At 36.8% G+C, this 23916-nt stretch overlaps 1 protein-coding gene across 2 annotated transcripts; it reads left to right on the top strand.

The window, feature by feature from the left end:
• Positions 1-1218: 1218 nt before the first annotated feature.
• Positions 1219-21278, top strand: LOC117409257 (E3 ubiquitin-protein ligase Praja-2). Of its 2 annotated transcripts, none has more exons than XM_034924587.2 (9): positions 1219-1299; positions 5779-5979; positions 6474-7539; positions 8572-8754; positions 9568-9753; positions 13674-13785; positions 14250-14364; positions 18893-19008; positions 20470-21278. In XM_034924587.2, exons 2-9 carry the CDS (start codon positions 5781-5783, stop codon positions 20593-20595), a joined length of 2103 nt encoding a protein of 700 aa, XP_034780478.2. In that variant the 5' UTR covers positions 1219-1299; positions 5779-5780; the 3' UTR covers positions 20596-21278. The 2 variants fall into 2 exon arrangements, with proteins under 2 accessions (XP_034780478.2, XP_034780476.2); XM_034924585.2 differs by lacking the exon at positions 1219-1299 and adding an exon at positions 2007-2152.
• Positions 21279-23916: the final 2638 nt, after the last annotated feature.

Below are 23916 nucleotides of genomic sequence, written 5' to 3'. Positions count from 1 at the left end.
ATATTAATACATTTGTTCATTATAGAACTATAATTTTTCTGAGTCTGTGTTCAATATCAGTTGTTAAATGCAGATCCTTAGTGACACAACTTTGTAAAAAATCTTACCAGTAATCTGACAATGTGGTAGTCACCGAAACCTCCTGAACAGTACTGATGTAGCTTACAATGGTCACGTGACACACAACCGGAAAAAAAAAAATACTCTCATACCACCATTATCCATCATATTATCCTAGTGTATTATTGGATACCAACCACGATACTCATGAAATGAAAACCACTTATGAAATATGTTATTCAAACACAAGTCCGTGTTCGACAAGCTGAATACATTGGCCAATTACTACGATATTACCCTACATCTATGGTTTAAAAGTAATCAATTCCTTAATTATGGTGACCTACATACAGGGCCGTGTTAACCTATACTGGAAAAGACGCACAGAAGCCTATTTTCGGGTCATGTTTTTCTTTTATGACAGTTAGACATTTCTTTTCGATTTACAGCTAACCTGTTTGGTCTCTCGCGCAAGCAGCCAGCTATACATAAACAAATGGTCCACCTGGGAGAGAACCGCCAGTAGTCCTGCGTCAGACTCAGAGGCAGTCTGCAGGATAAACTCATTTTTCAAATACCAGAGTCCCGCGCCTGTGGATTAGGTGCCTGACACTTCAACCACGACATTGTTCGAAGTCTTCCCCATATTTCATTTTTACTGACAAGATTCAATTCAAAAGGTGTTTGTCCAACAGTTTTTAATGTGTTGTATTTCTTGGCACTAATGTTTTGTTCCAATTATAAATCGATGTCTTGTGTGTGTGTGTGTTATTTTTCTTACAATTTTCCTACTAGTAATATATTAAATGGAAGAAAAAAACAACTGTTACCTATGGGTAATAAAACAGTTCAATATGTGGTATAATATGAGAAAGATGAGCTACACAAAAACGACGCATTATATTGGATAGAAATGCTATTTCGTTAACTATGGATGGAAACAAATAAAACAGATGCAGAAAAAAAAAAAAAAAAAAACACCTTTTCAGTTTCATTGAATGGCCAGTTCGTTTTACGCAGATATTCTGCATCACAACAACATCAAATGAAACAAACACCCCAAGACCAACCCCTTTTCATCCCGATGACAGACACGATCTTGGCGTGATTGGTTAAACCTGTATACGCTCCTCCTTCCAGCTGGCGCTGATTGGACAATGGATGCCAGGTGACTCCAAGATGTCGATGACGTTTCATCTCCTGCTTGGGGTTTGTGTTTGATATTGAGCTGGAAAGCAGGTAAGATTTATTTTACACAGTTTAATAGGTAAATAACGTATACATGTACACTTCAAGCGACTTATGATAAATCAGTAAGTTAGGACTGTGAGTCTAAATGCGTTTTGTATTTGCAGTAAACAAAGGTACCGGGAATTCTGTGTTAATGCTTGAGGAAGGACGGTAATCAGGCCTAATGTTTAGTCTAGATTTTTTATGTCAAAATGTAGGATAGTAATGTATTCCTGAACAACAGTAATTTTCTGCATTGGGTCCCGCGATCGTCATTTTTATAGCATCTCCCTAATTATTTTTGTTTTTAAAATATTTAGTTTAAAATTTCACACTTGCCCAGCTGAGTACTGTTAATGCATAATTAATAGATCTTCGTGATATGAATATTAAAAAAGAACAGTAAAGTGTAGGCATTAATTACATGTGTTTGCAGATCCTAAAACTTAATGGTGGATATCGTCAATAAATAATAAGATATGTGTGACGAGATGAGCAGGCGGACAACAGTAATATATGTGTATATATATATGTGTGTGTGTATATATATATACACACACATACACATATATATATAATAAATCTCACAAGTATCCAACCGAATTTTGTATTGTTCTATCGCTGCACACTTTCCTTTAACTAGCTATCATTGACATTCAGTGGTTCTTTGGAATGCTAACTTTCCATTGTCTGAATTACTCTTTCCTTAGTCATTTATCTTAGTCTCCTGATTAAGAATTGACTCCACCTGCTCCATAGAGTAATATGACTTTCTGGAATGAGGAAATCAAGGACCATTGGATGAAAATCAACCATTTATTAAATCTGGAGACAAATAGTCAAAGGAAATATCTTGATGAAGGTACTTGCCAAAACATGTGTCTACTTGATTTAGTTCCTAAAGTTTTATATTAAAAAGAAAAAAAAATCTAATCGTGATCACTTAAAGACATCACATCACCTGTCATAAGATGGCCTTGTAACTATTGATTTTTCAAGCGTGACATTAAACAAAAAATCCTCCCAAGCGTTCCAGTTCTTGCCGAAAACGATTCTTGCATTGATAGTAAGCTTTGCTTTATTACTTGCATTGTAAGAGGTGTAGCAATTAGTTGTGTATCAAACTGGTAGCTTTCTCACATCATAAGTATCCAGGTATTAAACGCTTGTGAATGCAAGCGAATGGAAAATAATATTTAAGTATTTCAGTAGGGAGTTTTGTGAAAATGTCACATCGAGTATGCACATTTGTGTAATGAAAACTATTGGAGTTATAAAACAAACTTTTCAGAAAAAAGTATTCTCATATCACATGGATGGACAACAAGCATGAAGTCTATATATAATGTGCAAATACATTTCACAGTGGTGTAGCCTAGGTGTTAGTGGTAGTGAATATAGATTTTTACACAGCAAGATATTTTTTAATCAATGGTCATGCAAACAGAAAAACTGTTGCCATGGCTCATGTATCCCATTGGTTGTAGCCTAAAATGTATTGTGATATACATGGTATTACGAGTTCTATGTATCATTGCACCCTCATTTTATATTTTATGTTCAAAGTAGGGATGGGCACGTAATCATGCATTCAAATAACAGATTATAAATTTGTTGCATGTTTAGAAAATTACAAATCACATCATCTTGTATTGCAAAAAATATAAATGGTCTGAACAGATCCATTAACGACGCTAAGCCTGCCACTGCAGCCCTGTCTATTACTTGAGCTCTAAATTACTCAAGTCCCTGACGGATAAAAAAAAAACAAAAAAACAGGTATTTTAAAAGTGCACCATTGCATGAATTAATACTATGTTTAATTATTCAGTTTAATTAATACAAGTGACTTCAAAATGGAGGTATTTTACAAAAAAAGAGATCATACAATACGGTGTTATTATTATTATTATTTATTTCTTAGCTGACGCCCTTATCCAGGGCGACTTACAATTGTTACAAGATATCACCTTATTTTTACATACAATTACCCATTTATATAGTTGGGTTTTTATTGGAGCAATCTAGGTAAAGTACCTTGCTCAAGGGTACAACAGCAGTGTCCCCACCGGGGATTGAACCCATCACCCTCCGGTCCAGAGCCCTAACCACTACTCCACACTGCTGGTGTTGTCGGCTTTAATATGATTAATATTATTAAGCAAGCCCATAACAAACGTGAACAGGGTTGCAGCCAACAAACGTTTCAATAATTCCAGTTTGATTTGAAAAAATACATTTTGTTTGGGGACATTTTACTGAAGTGGACACTAAAACAAAAAAATCACACTTTGCAATAAAACATTGAACTATATGAACAGTGTAAGGATAATAATCGCCACCTACAATATCATACAAGCATGTATCCACTTGCCTGCACAGAGAGGCCCAGCCGCAAGCCTCGGGCTCTGTTGACTGCGAGACTGAGAGTATGCCCTTTCCAAGTTGCTCCCGCACATCTTCAACTTTCAGTGGGGGAAAATCCAGCAGAGATATTTGAAGACACCAAGCTACTGTAATTTTCACCCAATTTAGAATGCCTGAAAAGCTACAACAATCTCTAAGGAAGTGGGTGGCGGTGAATAAAGCACTATGAGCCACATTCTGAGTAGTTCTGGTTAAAATAAATAAATAAATAAATAAAAGTAGTGCTGGATATTTTAAGTGCCGCAAGACTTTATTCTCTCGTACGTGATTCTCGGCCGCTATCTTTAAGGATTATAGAAACTCGGTACACTGCAGTAAGTAAACCGTTTTGAAAAAAAAGGATGATATTAAGTCTATCTAGGTAACTCTTAAAACTCAGCCCCATTCATTTTGGGGCGCCATCGCACCCAAGGTTACACACATATTACTCAGGCACCGTAAAAGCCACCTACCTGGCTTGTTTAAAAGTACAGACTTGGGGCTTTCCAAAGACTGTGTCCCAAACCACACCCTTGTTCACTCGTTACTGTCCCTTGAGGGGCAGAAGTACTATGTTTGCCATCTTAAGGGTTGTCCCAATTCCTTAGGGAACGAGTGAAGGGTGTTTTATGTGCCCTTCACTGCACCCTTCGACAGTGTACAAAACAGTTGACTTTTTGCGGATGAAAAAGAAAAGCAACTTTTTCTTCTGCTGCATGCAAAAACTTCATGTCACAGCAGAAGCAATGGAGAGTGCTCTGTCTCACTGTGATGAACAGCTGTTAGGTCTCCTGAAAGCAGCTTATTTTAAAGTAACACCAGTGTGAATGATGATGCAGTAAAATATCTATAGTTTTTTATATGCAAAAGTGCCTTTTCTTTTGCCGTTCCCCCTTAAAATTTTGGAAACCCTCCCACCCATTGGCTGCAGCATAGCCCTGTGTAGTAATAAAATATGTCTTTAAAAAAAAAAAAAAAAAAAAGGTTTGCTGAGGCTGTCGTTAGTTTAGACTTGACTGTAGAAAGCGTTCAATAACTCCTAGTTATCAACAGCATTTTGCTATCGTTCACTCTTATGAATAGCAGGGTGACGCTCAGGACCGATAAACTTTATGCTAATGAGGTAATCGTTAACCTTTTAATTCATTAAAAACATGCCTTTGTTGGGGCTTAATGACGCATCTGAATTCTCTCTTATGAATAGCAACTGCCATTAAAATAGGCGGCTATGGATGAAATCTGATCATGTACGCCTTTTTTCTCATTTCGACAGGCGTTAACCATTTATGAATAGACCCCTCAGTGATTTAACGTCTACTGAAGTGCATTATTTATAAGGCTTCATGTAGCCGAGCGGATACCAGGACTGAGGAATGTATCGTATTTAATATGATACTGTATGTTACTTAATGTAAACATTTATTTATATTTTGAAGACATACGCCCTTTTCACAGTGGTGCTCCTACCTGGGTTCTGACTACCCATGTCACAATCCCGTGTATGAAACCACTTACCTTTATTGATTCATTATAATTTGTACGTTATGTTATCTTTACTTGCTGTTTGGAAATGACGCTTAAGTTGGTATTCATGCATACTGTACTTGTATTACACATCCTGTTAATAAAAAGAGCTACTTATTGAAGTATTGTCCAAGAGTACTTCAATTGTTGTGTTCTTGCGTATTACTTCAATAGCCAGTTGCACATTGCTGTAAAATGTAATGGCATAATCGTTTTGAAAATTATATGTATCTGATTATTAAAATATATGGAATGCCCATTCCTAGTTCAAATTGTACACCGCTGTACTTTTAATTGACTTCTTTCTTAAAATCTGAAAACGCTCTTGGAACTGCAATGTTTTTCACTGGGTTTCCCTGGTAAAATATTGTAATCAATAAAAAATAAATAAAAGCACATGTTGGGCTGTAAAAATAGAAGAGAACAATATCACATACATAATATAATAAGTAAACAAACAAACCACATACACAAACAAATATAATGGGTTTTAAAATGATAGGATCTGTATCTGTTGGTACTGTTTTTCATTAATTTTTTCTGAAATTTGTCTTATAGAAATGGGTCAGGAAGCAGGCAAGCCAGCCTGGCCCAAACCAGCAGGAGGCTATCAGACAATCACAGGAAGGAGATATGGAAGAAGACACGCTTACATCAGTTTTCGTCCAACCTTGGCCAAACAAGAAAATTCATCCAAAGAGAACAGCGGGGAGTGTGGAGGAATGGAGATGAACAGTGTGCACAAGGAGAATGCTTTATGTGTGTCCCATATACCTGTAATGTATATATCATGTATATGGTCAGTTTTATGATCATATACTGCTGACATGTTATTCAGACCAACATTCTGCGTTCTTTAACAAATGCTTGGTATAAACTGTAGGAATTGTTTAGATCTGAAAACATTTAGAAATATTTGCTTACAAGTAAAGAAATCGATCTACCCGGCAGCAGCTTGTGTTTTTAACAGTTTAATCAAGTTGTATTGTTGGTAAAACGAAATGGCGTGTTCAGTCTCTTTTCACTGCAGACTCTGCTTGCTTCAAACTCTTACCGATATAACAATTTAATTGGAAACATTTCTCAGTAGAAAAGGGTGTCTGAGGTTATGTACCACTTCCAATTTGAAATAGGATACCTACAGTAATAGTGCCAAGCTACTGAAATCTCGCTCTAAATATTTCTCAGTATAAGTGAGAAAACAGATCTGTCTTTATAATATGTAGTTTTAATATATATATTTGTTGTTTTAGCATCAACTGGGGCCATCAGCTCAACATTACACACTATATTCCCTGCAGCAAATAATTCAGTTCTGCCAGAAATTAACGGAGCAACAATATTCAAGGAAGGTTCTGGCAGGAAAAATGCAGCGTCAAAGAAAGGTATTGACACTGCTGGTTGCTCATTTAAAATGTTGGAGGATGAGCAAATTTCGTCCAATAATTCTGAGAACGGTTCCGGACCAAAGAAAAGTTCAGAGGCCTGTGCTTGGCCAACCCTGGAAGATAATGAAACATGTCCTAGAAGCCCAGCTGGACCGGGTTTTGTAAATATTGACTCTTATGAGCCTGAGAGCAATGGTGGGGAGGAAGATGACCTATCTGTGGACTCATCAATAGGAACGCGTCCTGGACTTCAGAAGCGATTAGATAATATGATTTGTGAGTTGGAGAAGGAATTTGACTATCTCAGTGGTCTACACTCCTACTTGTACACAAAGTCATGTGAGGAAGTTGAACCTGTGCCCAGAAATGGGTGCTGTGGTACAGACCTTGAAGAATCCAGTGAAAACAATAGAATGTTTCAGAGGAGATTGTCTAGGCTAACTGAGGAAAGTTTAGATAAATCTAAATGTGATGAGAAGCTAAACGAGTTAGATATTGCTGAGGCAGCCAGCACCCCAGTGAGTGATCGCAGCATTCAAATCTCTGATGGTAACAATGACCAGGGGTCATCGTCTTCAGAGATGGTGGTGAGACCAAAAGTAAGGAAGCAACATGGTGAAGGCAACCTAGAGCGAAGGAAACGCTCCCAGTCAGATGACTCAAAACATGGGACCAGCAGACCAAAGAAACCTTTGGATGGCCAATGGAGTGCTAATACCCCTTTCTTAATGACTCACACAGAAAAAGTGAGCAAGGAATCCCGATGTGAGTCTGCACGTACTGAATCTGCCAGTAAAGGAGCAAAGCAAGCTGAAGGAAAAAAGAAAGCAATAGAGTTGCAAAGTTGTAAGCATGACGAAGAGGATGACCTCTGGGAAGATTTTGAAGAACTCCAAAAAAGTTGTGCATCCTTTGGCAAAGATGATGATAGGTATGTTGATGCAATTAAAAAAAAAAAAAAATATATATATATATATATATATATATATATACACACACAGTAATGTGCAAAAGTTTTAGGCAGGTGTGAAAAAATGCTGTAAAGTAAGAATGCTTTCAAAAATAGACATGTTAATAGTTTATATTTATCAATTAACAAAATGCAAAGTGAGTGAACAGAAGAAAAATCTACATCAAATCAATATTTGGTGTGACCACCCTTTGCCTTCAAAACAGCATCAATTCTTCTAGGTACACTTGCACACAGTTTTTGAAGGAACTCAGCAGGTAGGTTGGCCCAAACATCTTGGAGAACTAACCACAGTTCTTCTGTGAATTTAGGCAGCCTCAGTTGCTTCTCTCTCTTCATGTAATCCCAGACAGACTCGATGATGTTGAGATCAGGGCTCTGTGGGGGCCATACCATCACTTCCAGGACTCCTTGTTCTGCTTTATGCTGAAGATAGTTCTCAATGACTTTTGCTGTATGTTTGGGGTCGTTCATTCATAAATACTGTACAAATGTGGATAGATATATTCTGACAGATTCAAGACAGATGATCTACATGTTGTCTTCCGAATTACTCAACCAAACCGTAACAATTTTGGTGTTTCAATTTTTTGGTGTTCCTATTTTAACCATTTTGTAATGTGAAAACTAATTTTGACATTACCTGGCTAGCAAATAGAAATGCTTTGTGTGAGCCAATTGCTTGACTGTATGTAGATCATTGAAACTGTATTTATCTGATTTGCTGAACACTGGCTTCCCATGCATGGTATTATTGGACACGGGAGACCTGAAATATATACTGTTATATTTTTAATTCTGTTAGGAAGAGTTTATATTGAATTTACAATGACATTTATTTTGTGTAATTAAGAAATCGTAAAATTGTCTTTTTGTTGGTCAGTGTAGAAATGATTTAAATTAAAGAGCAAAAGCAAGTTAATAAACACCTGCAGTTAATGCAGGTCATCATGCGGTACTATAACACCTCTTAAGATTCTGTTGTTTTTAAAGTTCTGAATGCAGTGAAGGAGAATGGTCTCCTACCTGGACCTCTGATTCTGCTGTGGACAAGGAGCAGTCCTCCAGTGATGAAAGCTGGGAGACACTCCCTGGATTGGATGAACCAGAACATGAGATTCAGAGCAGCAGCAGTAGCAGCTTGGATGATGTTCCAGAGCTCAACTTTCATTCTGAGTAAGTATGCCTGACCTTTAAGCGTCTGACCGTAATAATTATGCTTTCCGTCTATGCAAACAGAATAGATACCCAGAGTAATGTGTACTTCCCTTCAATTTCACTATGTGGCAGAAGCAAGCCTTGTGGGCAGCACAACACAAGTTTCCTTGTAATGTCATCAACAAGAAGAGACTGCATTTACACAAGGTGCATGTATGTGTTTTCTTTTTTTTGTTTTTTAATAGAGTGCCCAATTATGCTCCCTCACCGCTGCAATTCCCCATACAGGTGTGGAGAACTGAAGGTTCAGTGGGCATCCTCTGATCTCACGACCAAGCCAATTTCCACTTTTACGGCCCTGACGGTTTTGCCTCCCTAACCTGCGGGAGCGCTGGAGCATACGAGACATACCTGGTGGAATCCCCATTGAAGACCAGCAACTTCACACAGCCAGGACGCGAACCTGTGCTCCCCTAACTGAATGACTCACCTGGCACACCACATGGCATTGCTTTTATCAGATGAGCCCCACAAGTTGAATTTTTCTGAACCTAAATACATATATTGATTTCAATATATTTAAAGTGGTCAAGCATACAGTAAATGTCTTTGTCAAGTTAGCATTCTTAAATAAATAAATAAATAAATAAACTACAGTACCAGGAATGAACAGAAAATAACTAGTTTAAACCATCTTTGATTAATGACACCTCTGGGTATTTTTAAACGTCACTGTCGTGCTGTAATCCTAATTGAGACGTGCTATTGTTCCATGTATGTGTTTTAATGCACATTTTTAACATGTTGCTATTTCTGCTGTGATATTTTTAGAGAGCAAGCATCCTTAGAAGATGGAGAAATCCCTTGGCTTCCCTACCAAGAGGAAACGGATAGCAGCAGTGATGACGATACAGACGGAATGAGCCAGTTTGTTCACCCAGGTCTTTTTATGTTAGATGGGAACAACAACTTTGAAGACGATTCCAGTGTGAGTGAAGATTTTGATGCTGAGTGGAGGTATGTTCACATTAAAAGGTTCATAATTTCTGGGGCTTTCCCTGAAGCTCTGGGGAGAATTGTAAAAGTGATCTATTCAAATCTATTGTTGCATACTCTTTTTGCAGAAATAGTTCAGCAGATTTGTGTATATTCAATCCTGTTTTCACAATGAAAGGTAATAGTGGTCAGGCAAATGCAAATATAGAAGGATACAAAACAGTATTCTTTTGAAATGTGTGTCAAATTGCTTTATTATTGTTGTGAAAGCTGAAATATTTATAAAATCTGAAATTTGGCTATTTAGCTGTTTTTAATATGACTACAAGGTGTTGATATACCTAGTACAATTTGTTTACAACTATTAACCAGATGGGCTTTATGACAAAGTGTGCGCCAGTGAAAGCATTTATATCATGACTTGAAATCTTTACTGTTTGATTTGAATAGTTATTTTCCCCTAAAGTAATGCATGTTGGGAAGCACATGGTTTGAACATAAATATAGTCCTGGTATATATCAGATATATGGATATGTTTACCAAACAAGTAGGTTATTTACCTACCATATTTTAAATCAGTTTTTTTTCCTAATATTTGATCTTGATCTTGGGGAGTGTGTGGTTTAAATAAAATATGAACTAAAATGTATTGTTCATAACCCTGATGACTCTAATAAAAATAGAAAAACTGTTCTCATTTCTACAGTATGATGTAATACTGGTTTACACATTTAAAAATAAATGCTTTGAAGGAGTAAGTTCTAGATCCTGTCTGACTAACCTCTTAGACATTCGATGAAATTACAACATCCCTTAATATAAGATGCCGCATATACAGTACATAGATTGATAAGAGAACATGTAAGGGATTGGGTAGGGACCCTTGCAGTTTATTGCCTACATAAATGACCTACATGGGGTTAATTAGGCAGCTACCAGACAGCAGCCAGCCAGACACCAGAGCTGGAGGGAGTGGCCACCATGTTGCAGCAGTTCATGAAAACCAAAGGGGATTTACCGTATTCCTTCAAATTTAAGACACAGCCCAAATTTACCATCCTCAATTTGAGGAAAAAGTAAAACATCAAATAAATATGCATTTACGAAGATACAACCTCAATTACGCTGTTCTATTGTACAAAACTGACACAAAAGTGTTGTAGATTAACCATGGAGTTTGTTTATTGTGCTACATACTGAAGTACTCTAAGATGGTATCTCTGTTGTACACACCCTGCTCACTTACTTACAGCATCACGGGTCAAGGGTCTGATCAGCATTTCTGATCTGTCGAAGTTAGTACTGTTTTAGAAATGCTGAAATTGTAAAAGCTTATCTTTTGAATTCCTCAGGAAGCTAATGACGCTTCTTTGAAAATGGCTGCCTGTATGTCATGGACGATTCGAAATCGGGCAGTAACATTTTGCTTCGTCTTTTCTCAGCAGTAAGTCGCGTTGCTTGTGTATTCGGGCAGACATCTTTATTCGTCTTTTCTCGGCAGTCAGTCACATTGCTGTTTGTGTACTTGGGTAGTCACGTCTTGTTGCTGATTTTAATATACACATCAATATACTGTACTCAAATTTAAGATGCAGACTATTTTTGAGAAGCAAAAAATGGTTCAAAAAGTGCATCTTTTTTTTTTTAAATATAAATTTAGTCGTTGCCAATTAGTTTTATTATTTTTCTCCCAATTTGGAATGGCCAATTATTTGAAGCTCAGCTCACCGCTACCACCCCTGCGCTGACTCGGGAGGGCGAAGACGAACACACGCTGTCCTCCGAAGCGTGTGCCGTCAGCCGACCGCTTTTTTTCACACTGCAGACACACCATGCAGCCACCCAAGAGCTACAGCGTCGGAGGACAACGCAGCTCTCGGGCAGCTTACAGGCAAGCCCGCTGGCGCCCGGCCAGACTACAGGAGTCGCTGGTGCGTGGTGAGCCGAGAACACCCTGGCCGACCTAACCCTCCATCCCCCCAGGCGACGCTCGGCCAATTGAGCGCCGCCCCCTGGGAGCTCCTGTCCTCGGTCGGCAAAGGAATAGCCTGGACTCGAACTCGCGACGTCCAGACTATAGGGCGCATCCTGCACTATATGCGAGTGCTTTTACTGGATGTGCCACTCGGGAGCCCACAAAAACTGCATCTTAAATTCGAAGGAGCACGGTAGTCTGCATTCAGAATTTATTAGAAATGTGACAAATACCAAATGGGGGGTTACCAGAATGGAACTTACAAGAAAGACATTGGCTGTGTTGTAGACTCATTGCTGACAGAAGCCAGGAGGTGTGGGGTAAAAAGGATCACAGAATGTTTGGCTTTTGTCAGGAATATAGAGTACAAATCTAGGGAGGTTATGATGAGGTTGTATAATGCACTGGTGAAACCTCAATTGGAATACTGCGTTCAGTTTTGGACCCTACATTCCAAAACAGACACTGCAGCTTTGGAGAGAGTACAGCGAAGAGCTGCTACACTAATCCCAGGGCTTAAAGGTATTCATTGTGAAGGTTGGTTGTGGACTGAATATATGTAGCCTAGAACAAAGAATGGTTAGGGGAGACTTGATAAAAGTTTTAAAAATCCTTTATTTCAAGTGCAACACAGGCTATTGGGTAGAGACAGATTTAGAGCTGAGGGTAGGAGGCATGTTTTTACACAAAGTGGTGACTGTATGGAATGGTTTACCAAGCCACTTTTTTGCTGTTGTGTCATTGGGATCAAAGTTCTGGGATCAATTGGCTACTTGAAACTGTATCAGTTCATAACTTGCTGCTTTAGACAGGTTCAGATAAGGTTGCTGTTTTAAAGGGAGTCAAGATTCTAAAGTCCTGTTAGCTTCAGAGGGCATTTTGGCCTACCTGTGGGATAATGACCCCTACTTGGGACATGAATAGCACATTTTCTGTGCTGTTTTAAATAGTTAACATTCTGTAGTTTTTACTGATATATAAATATATTTTTTTATTATTTTATTTATTTATTTTTTAAAATATAAATGGCCTGGTGAAATTTCTATAGCAAAACCATGCTAATATCTGGTATTTTGTTAGAAAACCTGCTGATGAGTTACAATTGGGCATAAAATGCAGCATATTGTGAAATCTACAGATATCAGCAGGATGTTTGCCAAGCTGCACTGTAATTTTAATTTCTGCCATGACATATAAATCCATATGTCATTAATGTTCTGTAATTACAGAATGAATCCCATGCTGTCCAGAAATATTAAATCCAGTGCTATAGTACAAGCCAGCCCTTTTAGTTTAAATGAAGAATCAGAAGTTATCATTATGAATATTTGAAAGTGCTGACTTGTTAGGCTTTAAGGGTTTTTTTTAAATTACATTTTAGATGACCAGGGATATGAATTGGAATAGTAAGCTAAGCTCCCACCCTTATTGCAGAAAAAAAGCATTTTTGCTGAAAGTAACACACATAAATTTGTCCTATTTTGTCTAATTTTTCAAAGTGGAACAATTAAAAAGCAGTCCTATCAAACCTTCGGTCTGTCTTTCTTGGAGAGTTTCCATTGCTTAATTTTAAAAACAGTGAAAATATGGACTCCATTTTGCTACATCTGCTGTATGTTTTCTGTACTAAACCGGTCTCTGCATACATTAACATTACACTGTCACAAAATTAATCTTATACTTATGAATGGGGAAACCACCAGCATAGAGTACAACAACCTTTGTTGTGTTTTTACATTCCATGATTGGAGAAAATGATAATGAGTGTGTTGAGTGACGATTAAGTAGTAAGTATTATGAAAATGAATCTCCAGTAATGTACAGCTCACCAGCTTCCTTCTTGACTGGCCATAGGAATTGAAGATATGTATTATGGTTTCATCTTTGGCTTGTTCGACTGTTTGTTGAACAGAGAAAAATGAATATGTAGCACACGATTAAATATATTGAATGTCTTGATTACAGATTACTAGATGAATTTGGTGAAGGTTTTGGAGTGGCTCAAGCTTTTTCCTATGTGGACCCACAGATGCTTACTTACATGGCTCTTGAAGAGCGGTTAGCTCAGGCTATGGAGGTAGGCAATGTCATTTTTACAACTGGTATTACTATTATTGTACGCAAGCATAATCTTTCATTTTAATCCACTGTTTGAAAGAATCCCACGTTTATATTGGCCTACTCTCGTTGCAAAACTAAACTAATTCAAAATAAATAAATGTGTCTGTGGCTATGGCTTATTCTGGTTGGGTATAGGTTTTTTTTCTCCAGAAGGGATGATGATAAATGTGTTCTAAAACAATGCAAGATGCTCTCCTTAATCAACATTGAATGCCAATAAAAATGTACAAAGGATTTCACTAACAAAACAGTACAATGCAAAACTACATCTGTTTTTCAATATTGCAAATAGTTTTTTGCACACTGGTGGGTTTGACGTTGTAAGAATCTATACTTCTGTACTGTGCATATTAACTACAAACATGTGGCAGTGTTTAATGGACTAAAAAACAAAATGATTTTCTCTTTTTCCATCAAAAGGCTGCCCTGGCTCATCTTGAGTCTTTGGCTATTGATGTTGAACAAGCTCACCCCCCAGCCACTGAAGAAATCATTGATTGTCTGCCACAGATTACAGTGCTGGAAGATCACCACGGTGAGATGGGAAAACACACTGTAAACATGAAAAAACATTCAATAATAAATTCAACTTTTAAAGAAACTACGTCAAGTAGACAACCATATTGGCTAGTTTCTTTATAGTTTTACCAGAGATGTGGAGATATTTATATAAAGATGTGCTAAACAAAACGTTTTTTAGTTTTTTTTTAAGTTTTTAGGTTAAAAAAAATAAATAAATGTCCGACAATTCCGTTTTAATCCACTGTGGGTGTTTGTGGTACAGGCTGGGTCAAAAGTCACACAACACTGGCTATGTTTACAACAACTGTCGGTAACCAGTGGAGCATTCTTTTTCTAGATTTATGATGTCATCGTACCATCATCGTACTGTACCTTTCTAGATTTTTTTAAATGTCCGTTCTAAGCTTCGAACATTTGGACAGGGTAGGCCAGGGCCATCTATAATTCCCTGCGGTTGACAAACATACATTCTCAGGAATTTCACTCCGCATAATCTTGGAACAGGGTAATATGTTTATTATTATTATAAATATAGATTGCAAATTCAGTATATAGTTGATGTTAGGGCTGTCAATCACAGTTAACTTCTGCAATGAACGCGTTATTTCTTTGGAGATTAATTTATGCGTGTTAATCTCACTCCTCTGTCTTGACCCTCTTCACGTTCCGTACTTCATTTCCTGCGGCACCATTTTAATATACAGTACCCAAGCACATGCAACACAATGACTGCAGTCTGCGTTTGCTTAGAAAGTTATAGTCCATGAGCCAAAACTCAGAAAGCCCTTTGTTTTTTAATTGGCTGCACCTCCCGTCGGACAGGTTTTTTGTGATCATTTTGTTCCTTAATATATCTAGATTCCATTTATGCCTGTTGCCAAGCTGAATAATTGTCTTTTTAGATGCAAAACAACCTATTTTGGACCTACCCTTACTACGCTTCAGACAGTAGAATGCTGTCCTTATTTCTTGATTTTTTACTTTTTTTAAACTTATTTTTGTATTAATACACCAGGCTTTTATCAGCATCTAGTTTGTATATGCAGTGTGCCGATTGCTTCCTGACTTCCCCTGGTAACAGAGGGGCATGCAGAAAAAAAAAAAAAAATCCTGGTTTGGAATAAGTATCTCTTTTTGTCACAGCTGATATGCGATGTAACAAAAGAATCATACCGCACGTAGCACCGCCTGTTCTATACACAATATTCTTCTCTTTAGTTAAATTTATTCTACTCCTATTGCAGGTACTTTAAAAAAAAAAAATGCATACCTATATATTTACATATCAGTGAATAAAAACATTTTTGGTAAGTTAATGCTGACAGTCAATACATTACCAAGACCTGAAAACATATCCATTCATCTGAAATAATATAGTCATGTTTAATAATGTACGTGTGTGTGTGTTTTATATACAGTACTGTGCAAAAGTTTAAGGCAGGTGTGAAAAAATGCTGTAAATGCTTTCAAAAATAGACATGTTAATAGATTATATTTATCAATTAACTAAATGCAAAGTGAGTGAACAGAAGAAAAATCTAAATCAAATCCATATTTGGTGTGACCACCCTTTGCCTTCAAAACAGCATCAATTCTTCTAGGTACACTTGCACAAAGTCAGGGATTTTGTAGGCATATAGTCAGGTGTATGATTAAACAATTATACCAAACAGGTGCTAATGATCATCAATTCAATATGTAGGTTGAAACACAATCATTAACTGAAACAGAAACAGCTGTGTAGGAGGAATAAAACTGGGTGAGGAACAGCCAAACTCAGCTAACAAGGTGAGGTTGCTGAAGACAGTTTACTGTCAAAAGTCATACACCATGGCAAGACTGAGCACAGCAACAAGACACAAGGTAGTTATACTGCATCAGCAAGGTCTCTCCCAGGCAGAAATTTCAAGGCAGACAGGGGTTTCCAGATGTGCTGTCCAAGCTCTTTTGAAGAAGCACAAAGAAACGGGCAACGTTGAGGACCGTAGACGCAGTGGTTGGCCAAGTAAACTTACTGCAGCAGATGAAAGACACATCATGCTTACTTCCCTTCGCAATCGGAAGATGTCCAGCAGTGCCATCAGCTCAGAATTGGCAGAAAACAGTGGGACCCTGGTACACCCATCTACTGTCCGGAGAAGTCTGGTCAGAAGTGGCCTTCATGGAAGACTTGCGGCCAAAAAGCCATACCTCCGACGTGGAAACAAGGCCAAGCGACTCAACTGTGCACGAAAACACAGGAACTGGGGTGCAGAAAAATGGCAGCAAGTGCTCTGGACTGATGAGTCAAAATTTGAAATATTTGGCTGTAGCAGAAGGCAGTTTGTTCGCCGAAGGGCTGGAGAGCGGTACACGAATGAGTGTCTACAGGCAACAGTGAAGCATGGTGGAGGTTCCTTGCAAGTTTGGGGCTGCATTTCTGCAAATGGAGTTGGGGATTTGGTCAGAATTAATGGTCTCCTCAATGCTGAGAAGTACAGGCAGATACTTATCCATCAAGCAATACCATCAGGGAGGGATCTGATTGGCCCCAAATTTATTCTGCAGCATGACAACGACCCCAAACATACAGCAAAAGTCATTGAGAACTATCTTCAGCATAAAGCAGAACAAGGAGTCCTGGAAGTGATGGTATGGCCCCCACAGAGCCCTGATCTCAACATCATCGAGTCTGTCTGGGATTACATGAAGAGAGAGAAGCAACTGAGGCTGCCTAAATCCACAGAAGAACTGTGGTTAGTTCTCCAAGATGTTTGGGCCAACCTACCTGCCGAGTTCCTTCAAAAACTGTGTGCAAGTGTACCTAGAAGAATTGATGCTGTTTTGAAGGCAAAGGGTGGTCACACCAAATATTGATTTGATGTAGATTTTTCTTCTGTTCACTCACTTTGCATTTTGTTAATTGATAAATATAAACTATAAACTATTAACTATTGTCTACTTTTGAAAGCATTCTTACTTTACAGCATTTTTTCACACCTGCCTAAAACTTTTGCACAGTACTGTATACAGTTTTTAAAGCGGTTTAAATTGCATTAAACACTGAATGCTCATACTTACAGATTGATATAAAACATTTATGGATTTGTCAAAGAAAGCGTTCTATAATATGCCAGCAAGCCAGCACAACAAAATGAAACAGAGAGCAATGCCTATGATCTGTCTGACTACTATATTTTTTTAATTATTATTATTATTATTATTATTATAAACAATGATTATTATAATAATAATTATTATGTAAAAGGAAACTGATAAGAAAATATGCAGTAAAATTTGAAATGCATTAAGGTGAGTAATAAACTGACTTCATTGTGATTTAGTTGGTTCAAATAATTTAACAGCAAATGCTGGACTTTTTCTGTAACTGTGTAAATAAATTTAAAACTATAAAGACAGGGCAACAATATTAATCCAGAAATAGGACAACAGGTTTTTTTTTTATGCTGGGTTGTTTTTTGAATAATAATAATACTAATACAATGACAATACAGTACAAATTTCACTTGTACAGCACTCTTCATGCAAGGGCAATGCACAAAAGAAATATAAAAAATCCTGTGTCTAATATATAATCCAGCTACAAATAAACAGACCCAAACAAATATGTTTTCAAACAGGATTTAAAAGATTCAATTGTGCTAACATTCCTGATATGAATCGGGAGCAAGTGTCAAAGACAAGGGGCATTTAGTTATAACTAAATGCCCTGGCTCTGACAGAGTTCAAAATAATTTTAGGGACTGGCAGAAGATTAGCATTTTCCGATCTCGGGGAACAACCAGGGGCATATGGGGTCAGCAGATCTTGAAGATAAGAAGGTCCAGACCATGTAAGGCCGTATAGGTAATAAGACAAACTTTAAAATAAAACTAATAATAATAGTAATCGTAATAATAGCAGCATCAGTAATAAAACAACTGCTTGAGATGGGTGCAGTAATTGTATCAATTAAATATGCGATTAAAAACAAGATTAAAAAATGGAATCGCGAGATTAATCGCTTGACAGCCTTAGTTGATATACACACCTCCAAACTGTTGCTGATGAACAACTGAAGTCTCGGCAGCAAGCTGAACACTCCATGTAGCTCTTGTCAATAAAGCCTTATCTTACAGTCCTTAAGACAATAGCATCAAATCCTGCTGTTAAAGTGTTATAATACAAAGATGCTTATTATAATTTATATTAGTTATAACCACTGTTTGAAAATTGAATTGATTTGTTTTTAAGAATCCAGTCAAATTAATTATTGTAAACTGGCTTACTGTAATTGTAAAACCTGAAAGATGGAACAGGTAAATATTATCATTGGCTTCATATTGTATAAAATTGTGAAATTTCCCACTGCAGTTGAGTGTCTCTGAGTTTTTTTTCTTTTTTTAAAGTTTTGGACAAAAAACTGTTTCTCAAACTGTGATAAATATATAGCCGTGGGAGATTCATGCAGAATGTGTTGTAAATATAAATGAGATCATTTAAAATGGCTATTATCAGCATGTTATATTTGATTTTACTGTCCGTATGTTTGCATTTTTCAGGCCAGGAACAGTGTTGTGCCATCTGCTGCTGTGAATATATGAAAGATGAAATAGCAACAGAACTTCCCTGTCGTCATGTATTTCATAAATCCTGTGTGACCCGATGGTTACAAAAGGTACAGTATTTTGAAAAATAATTGAGCTTTTGAAAAATCTTTTGCTAGCTGCCCAAAAATTGGATTTGGATTATTAACTATAAACATCTTAAGACAATCAGTATTTCACCAAGTTATACGTGTAAAGGCAAAACACTTCTGGTAGAATGTCTTTATGTTAATTATAATACCCCCACAACACACCTTTTAAAGACTGAATTATTTTTGAAGTACAGTGTAGTTCAAAGGAAGCTTTCAAATGAGTATTTTAAAATCTATAGGTGGTCCCACTCTTCGCAATTAACATGACAAGACTATTTATATGATAACTAGTACAGTGCTTACCCATTAACGCTGTAGTGGGGAGCCATAGTTACAAGACCGTGGTATTTGTGTTCCGCCTTATAACAAGTATAAAAGATCTACTGTAATGGAATTATGGAGCAAATGGGAGCCACGACCCTACCGTGTTATAACCGATTCCGCACTATAACGAGGCGTGTTATAACAGGTGTATATATATAGTAAATTTGTAAAAAAAAAAAAAAAAAAGTCGTCATGATGTTATTTGAGTAGAAACTAGTTTGTGGTTGTTGAATGAACATATTTTAGTTGCAAAGAACAGAAGAAGAATAGGTAATAAAAACAACATTTATTTGATTGAAATGTCAAAATTACGTCTACTCTATGTAGAATCAAAGGACATTATAACATCTGTCAACAAGGGATTCTTCTGAGTGCCATCTAGATGGGTTATTCTTGATTTAGCTGCTAATCTTCGCTCCAAGGGAAGTAGCTGGTTTGTCATTATAAAATACTTGCAGAGTTTACAATCGATCATTTGTGTTTTGTGTTTTTTTTTTTTTTTGTTTTTTTTTTTAATAATTATTTTTGTCCAATGCCAAACATCTATCTAAATATAGCTTTCCTTGCTGCATGGTGGACTGGTTTTGCTGATTTTGTTTTATTTGTAACCTCCTACAGTCAGAAAATGTGGTCATTCTGCAGAAACCAAATTAATGTTAATGTGAAAAAATGATATGTCAGCTTTTGATTTATGATTTTTCTCATCTGTGTTGAAGCAATAAAGAACATATTTATTTAACAGATGCAGATGTCTTTTTCCGTCTGCATCTGGTGGTTGCCTTGAACAATAATCCACTGCGTCCTCGGCAAAGCTTTTTATAACACAACCTAATATTTTTAAAATGCTGACCACTGCTGGTGCAGAATTAAACAAAGAAGCGTGCATACAGTGTTCATACACAATACAAATAAATGGTCTGCCTCCTTTTATGGAAACTACTTTTAACAACAGATAAATAAGTGTTTGGTATCTTCCATATATTAAGCTTTTAAGAATGGCTTTGAATAAGATAGTTAGTAGATCTTGGCCAACGATGGACCCATAATTCTGACTTCAGAAGATGTGAACCAGTATGTAATGTAATAACTTAAATCACATGTTTTCTATTTCTTCAGTCGGCAACATGTCCGGTGTGCCGCCATGTCCTGTCCCCTGCGCTCCCTGACTCCACTGTGGCTACAACCTTTGTGTTGGATCACGACACTCCTCCATCCACCCACAGCGCGGCAGGAACACGGTGAAGAACAAAAAACATTTGTTAGATTAAAACAAAAAAAAGAAAAAAGAAAAGGAAACATTTTTTTTAGTTATTATTATTTCAATGCTATAAGATACCGAAAACCTTATAGAAATATACTACAGACTAAAACCTCTAATATGTGACATGTTTAATCACTGATTTTAGTTTAACAAGTGTGAAATATTTAAAATGGTGAAGTCTCAGTGACAGGCTGCACCTATTTTCTGAGAAAATATTGTCATGCTGTCTTAACAAGCATTTGTTATATTTCTGTTTTTGTTTTAAAAGAAAAAAAAATACAAAAAAAACTTGTAAATGGTTAGATGAATGGGGCTTTTCTGAAGCAATCTTGCATTGAAATGTCAAAATAAGTTTAGTGCAATAAAGATAGTATTACATTTGCTTTTACTAATAAATAAATTCACAGAGTATGGTTTTAAGTTATTCACATACGAACCAGTGAACTTAGTCATTTGGAAAAGAGGCTGACTCAAACCCAGTAGAGATCCTTCATTTTCATGATGTTTGTCCTCTAACTGGACAATTCACCATTGCTTTCTGCTTTTCAGCAGCTGAACTGTTCTATTTAAATAAGTGCATTGCTTATTATGTACCTTACCAGTATACTGGATTGCTAAATGCTGGCTATTACGGTCCCAATGTTCAATAAAGGCTGTAACTTTGTTTCTGCAAGTATGTTGTTGTGGATGTTGACATATGTAGTGACATTGTTTTGTTTTTTTAAGGATATGAAAATGATAATGTAAGGAGACCTGAGATCTGATTGAGAAATAGCAATGAACAATATGGGTGCCATATGTAGTAGAGATAATAGTATCATTGGGAATTATGTTACAGAGGGCTACCTACAAGGTCACGTTTTTGTATATATTTAAACGGTATATGGCTTTTCTCCACTCCCTGCACTTGGACAGCTGGGTTAAGGGTGAAAGTCTTCATCAACAGACCTTAAAGCTAAATTAAAAAGTAGAATATAGATATATAGTATCAGACAAAAATATTGGCACGCTACCCTTAATATATTTCAAGAAAACATGTTAAATAGAAGCATTTAGTGAACATTAACCACTAGTTAGTATGACAAAGCAAAATACAATTTCTGGTAATTTAACAAATCTATAAAAAAAAACAAAAGCACAACAATTTCAAGTATTTGTTTATGACAAATGTATTGGCACCTTTACATTTAAGTCTGTAAAAATGTAATAGAGCTCATTAAATATATTTGATTCCACATCGAATGCTAAACAAAGTGCTGCAACTCCATGAATCTGCCTAAAAACTGACCCAAAAAGAGAAAGCATGCTGCAAGCGAGTCAACGACCACAAGCAACGAGTCAGGCCCGGCTGAAGGAAGGTTTTCAGATAACAAGTCTGGGTCTGCTGTACACCTAAAACTACAGTATCCAAAAGAAACTGTGCCCTTCTACCTGCATAGCTAAAAGATTCAGCGAAGAGGACAGAGCGGACGGACGCTGTTGTGGATCCTATACTGAGGACTGAAGACTTTGTTGCAGCTGTTTGTTGATTCTATCAAGAATTGAAAGCTTTGTTGCTGAGTTTGATCCAATGTAGGATTGAAGACTTGGTTGCTGAGAGGAGAGCCTTTTGTAGTTCTGGAATGACCGTCGCAATCGCCAGATCTCAATCCAATAGAAATGCTTTGGACTGATCTGAAAAAAGCTGTAGCTTTTGTGTATCCAGTCTGTCTGAGTTGAAGGTAATATGCAAGACAGAACAAGATATAACATATTGGTTAAGAATTACCATAAATGTTTGAAAGTCGTAATAAAAGCAGGAGGACACATGGGATACTAAAGCAGGGGTGCTAATACTTGTGTCACAAATGAATACTTTTTTCATAAAGTTATTTGTTAAATTACTAGAAATTGTATGTTTTTCTTTGTTTTAATAAAAAATGGTTAAAGTTTACTAAATACTGTAAGTATGTTTATATACGAATCTGTTGCCTTGAATTATGGTATAAGTGCAGAGTGCCAATACTTTTGTCTGTGACTATTTAAAAACTATACTTTTAACATATTGGATAAATAGTTAAACTGCATAGTGCTCTCTGGATGATTTGTGTGCAGCCTAAATAAATATGTTGATCATTTCCATACACTACCAATGACACAACTATCCCATTAGAAAGGAATATGCTATATTTTCAATTTATTGCATCAAGTTCACTAGAAACCTTGACCTGCAGCAGAGAAGGACAAGTCAGGAGTTCACTTTCTGTACTTAAATGATGTTACAATGATGCCCTTATGCAAATCACTTTCAACAGCAAAAGGAGAGGTCCAATAGGTCTGTGGTACAGATATTTCATAGATTTATTCTTCAGACCTAATACTTTTTGAAGAGTAGTGTATAGCCATGAATAAAAATGTTCTGCACTGTTGACATTAATTATAAAGGCTTATTTTTTCACTTATTTTTGCCAGTTTATAACTGACATGCAGTTACTACAGAATCAGTAAAGCTGCTGTCTGCAGAGTATGGGTTTATTTACTTTTTGCAAAATAGTTTGGTCAAAAACAAAAGTCCTGATCCCTCTCAAATCTGAAATTCAAGACTGGATGCCCTTTTTCTTCCATGTGGCTCTGCAATGGCAGTGATAAACAAGCAACTTAACTTTGGGACTCTTGACTCTTGAAACCTGAAACTTCAACTCACTGCAACAGTGAATACAATGGCTACTGAATCCCAGAACTCTACAGGCTTTAAAAGATTAACACGTTGTAAATTGCTTTACAAGTTCAATCTTTGTGGGAAGCTGGAACGCTCTTGGCTCTTGTCTGGCTCATATAAAAGTCTTCTGGTGTGAAGATGGAAATCCTCGTCATGTACAGATAACTATTTTAACCAATTTGGGGCCAGAAAGGTTGCACCATATCAGATGCCAAATGTGATGTAGCGGTATTTCAATTGAAAAATCTAGTCTGTCCATCTGTCTGTGCTACCAACCAGATGCTCACTCCAACCCACATTTCAACAATTTGTAAACCTAATCTGATCTACTCCCATACCAAAAGATCCAATAAATGTGTACCCAATGGTTGTCCAAAAAGAACTAATGCCCAAAAGTTGAGCGTTCAAGTTGAGGGTTCGTTGAGAAGTTCAATCAACTAACTTCTAACTTATGATGAGCAGCACCTACTTAGCCAATGAAGTTGGTTGGTTTTGACAACTTGTATATTTCTTTAAGTAAATGACTTGCAATTTTAAAACACTGTATTGATTGAATTATATAGAGGATAATTTGTGCCTAAATTTAAAAATGTATAATAAATAT

Source organism: Acipenser ruthenus, chromosome 1, assembly GCF_902713425.1.
Source record: "Acipenser ruthenus chromosome 1, fAciRut3.2 maternal haplotype, whole genome shotgun sequence".
Classification (NCBI taxonomy): domain Eukaryota; kingdom Metazoa; phylum Chordata; class Actinopteri; order Acipenseriformes; family Acipenseridae; genus Acipenser; species Acipenser ruthenus.
Note: the sequence above shows the minus strand (reverse complement) of the source record. Positions and strands in the feature narration are given on the sequence as shown.

Excerpts from the sequence above, each read along its gene's own strand:
- LOC117409257 (XM_034924585.2), top strand. The coding sequence starts at position 2,056 with ATGACTTTCTGGAATGAGGAAATCAAGGACCATTGGATGAAAATCAAC. Across the intron at positions 2,153-5,778 it reads AAGGAAATATCTTGATGAAG|AAATGGGTCAGGAAGCAGGC; the intron begins GTACTTGCCAAA and ends TTTGTCTTATAG. Across the intron at positions 8,755-9,567 it reads GAGCTCAACTTTCATTCTGA|AGAGCAAGCATCCTTAGAAG; the intron begins GTAAGTATGCCT and ends TGATATTTTTAG.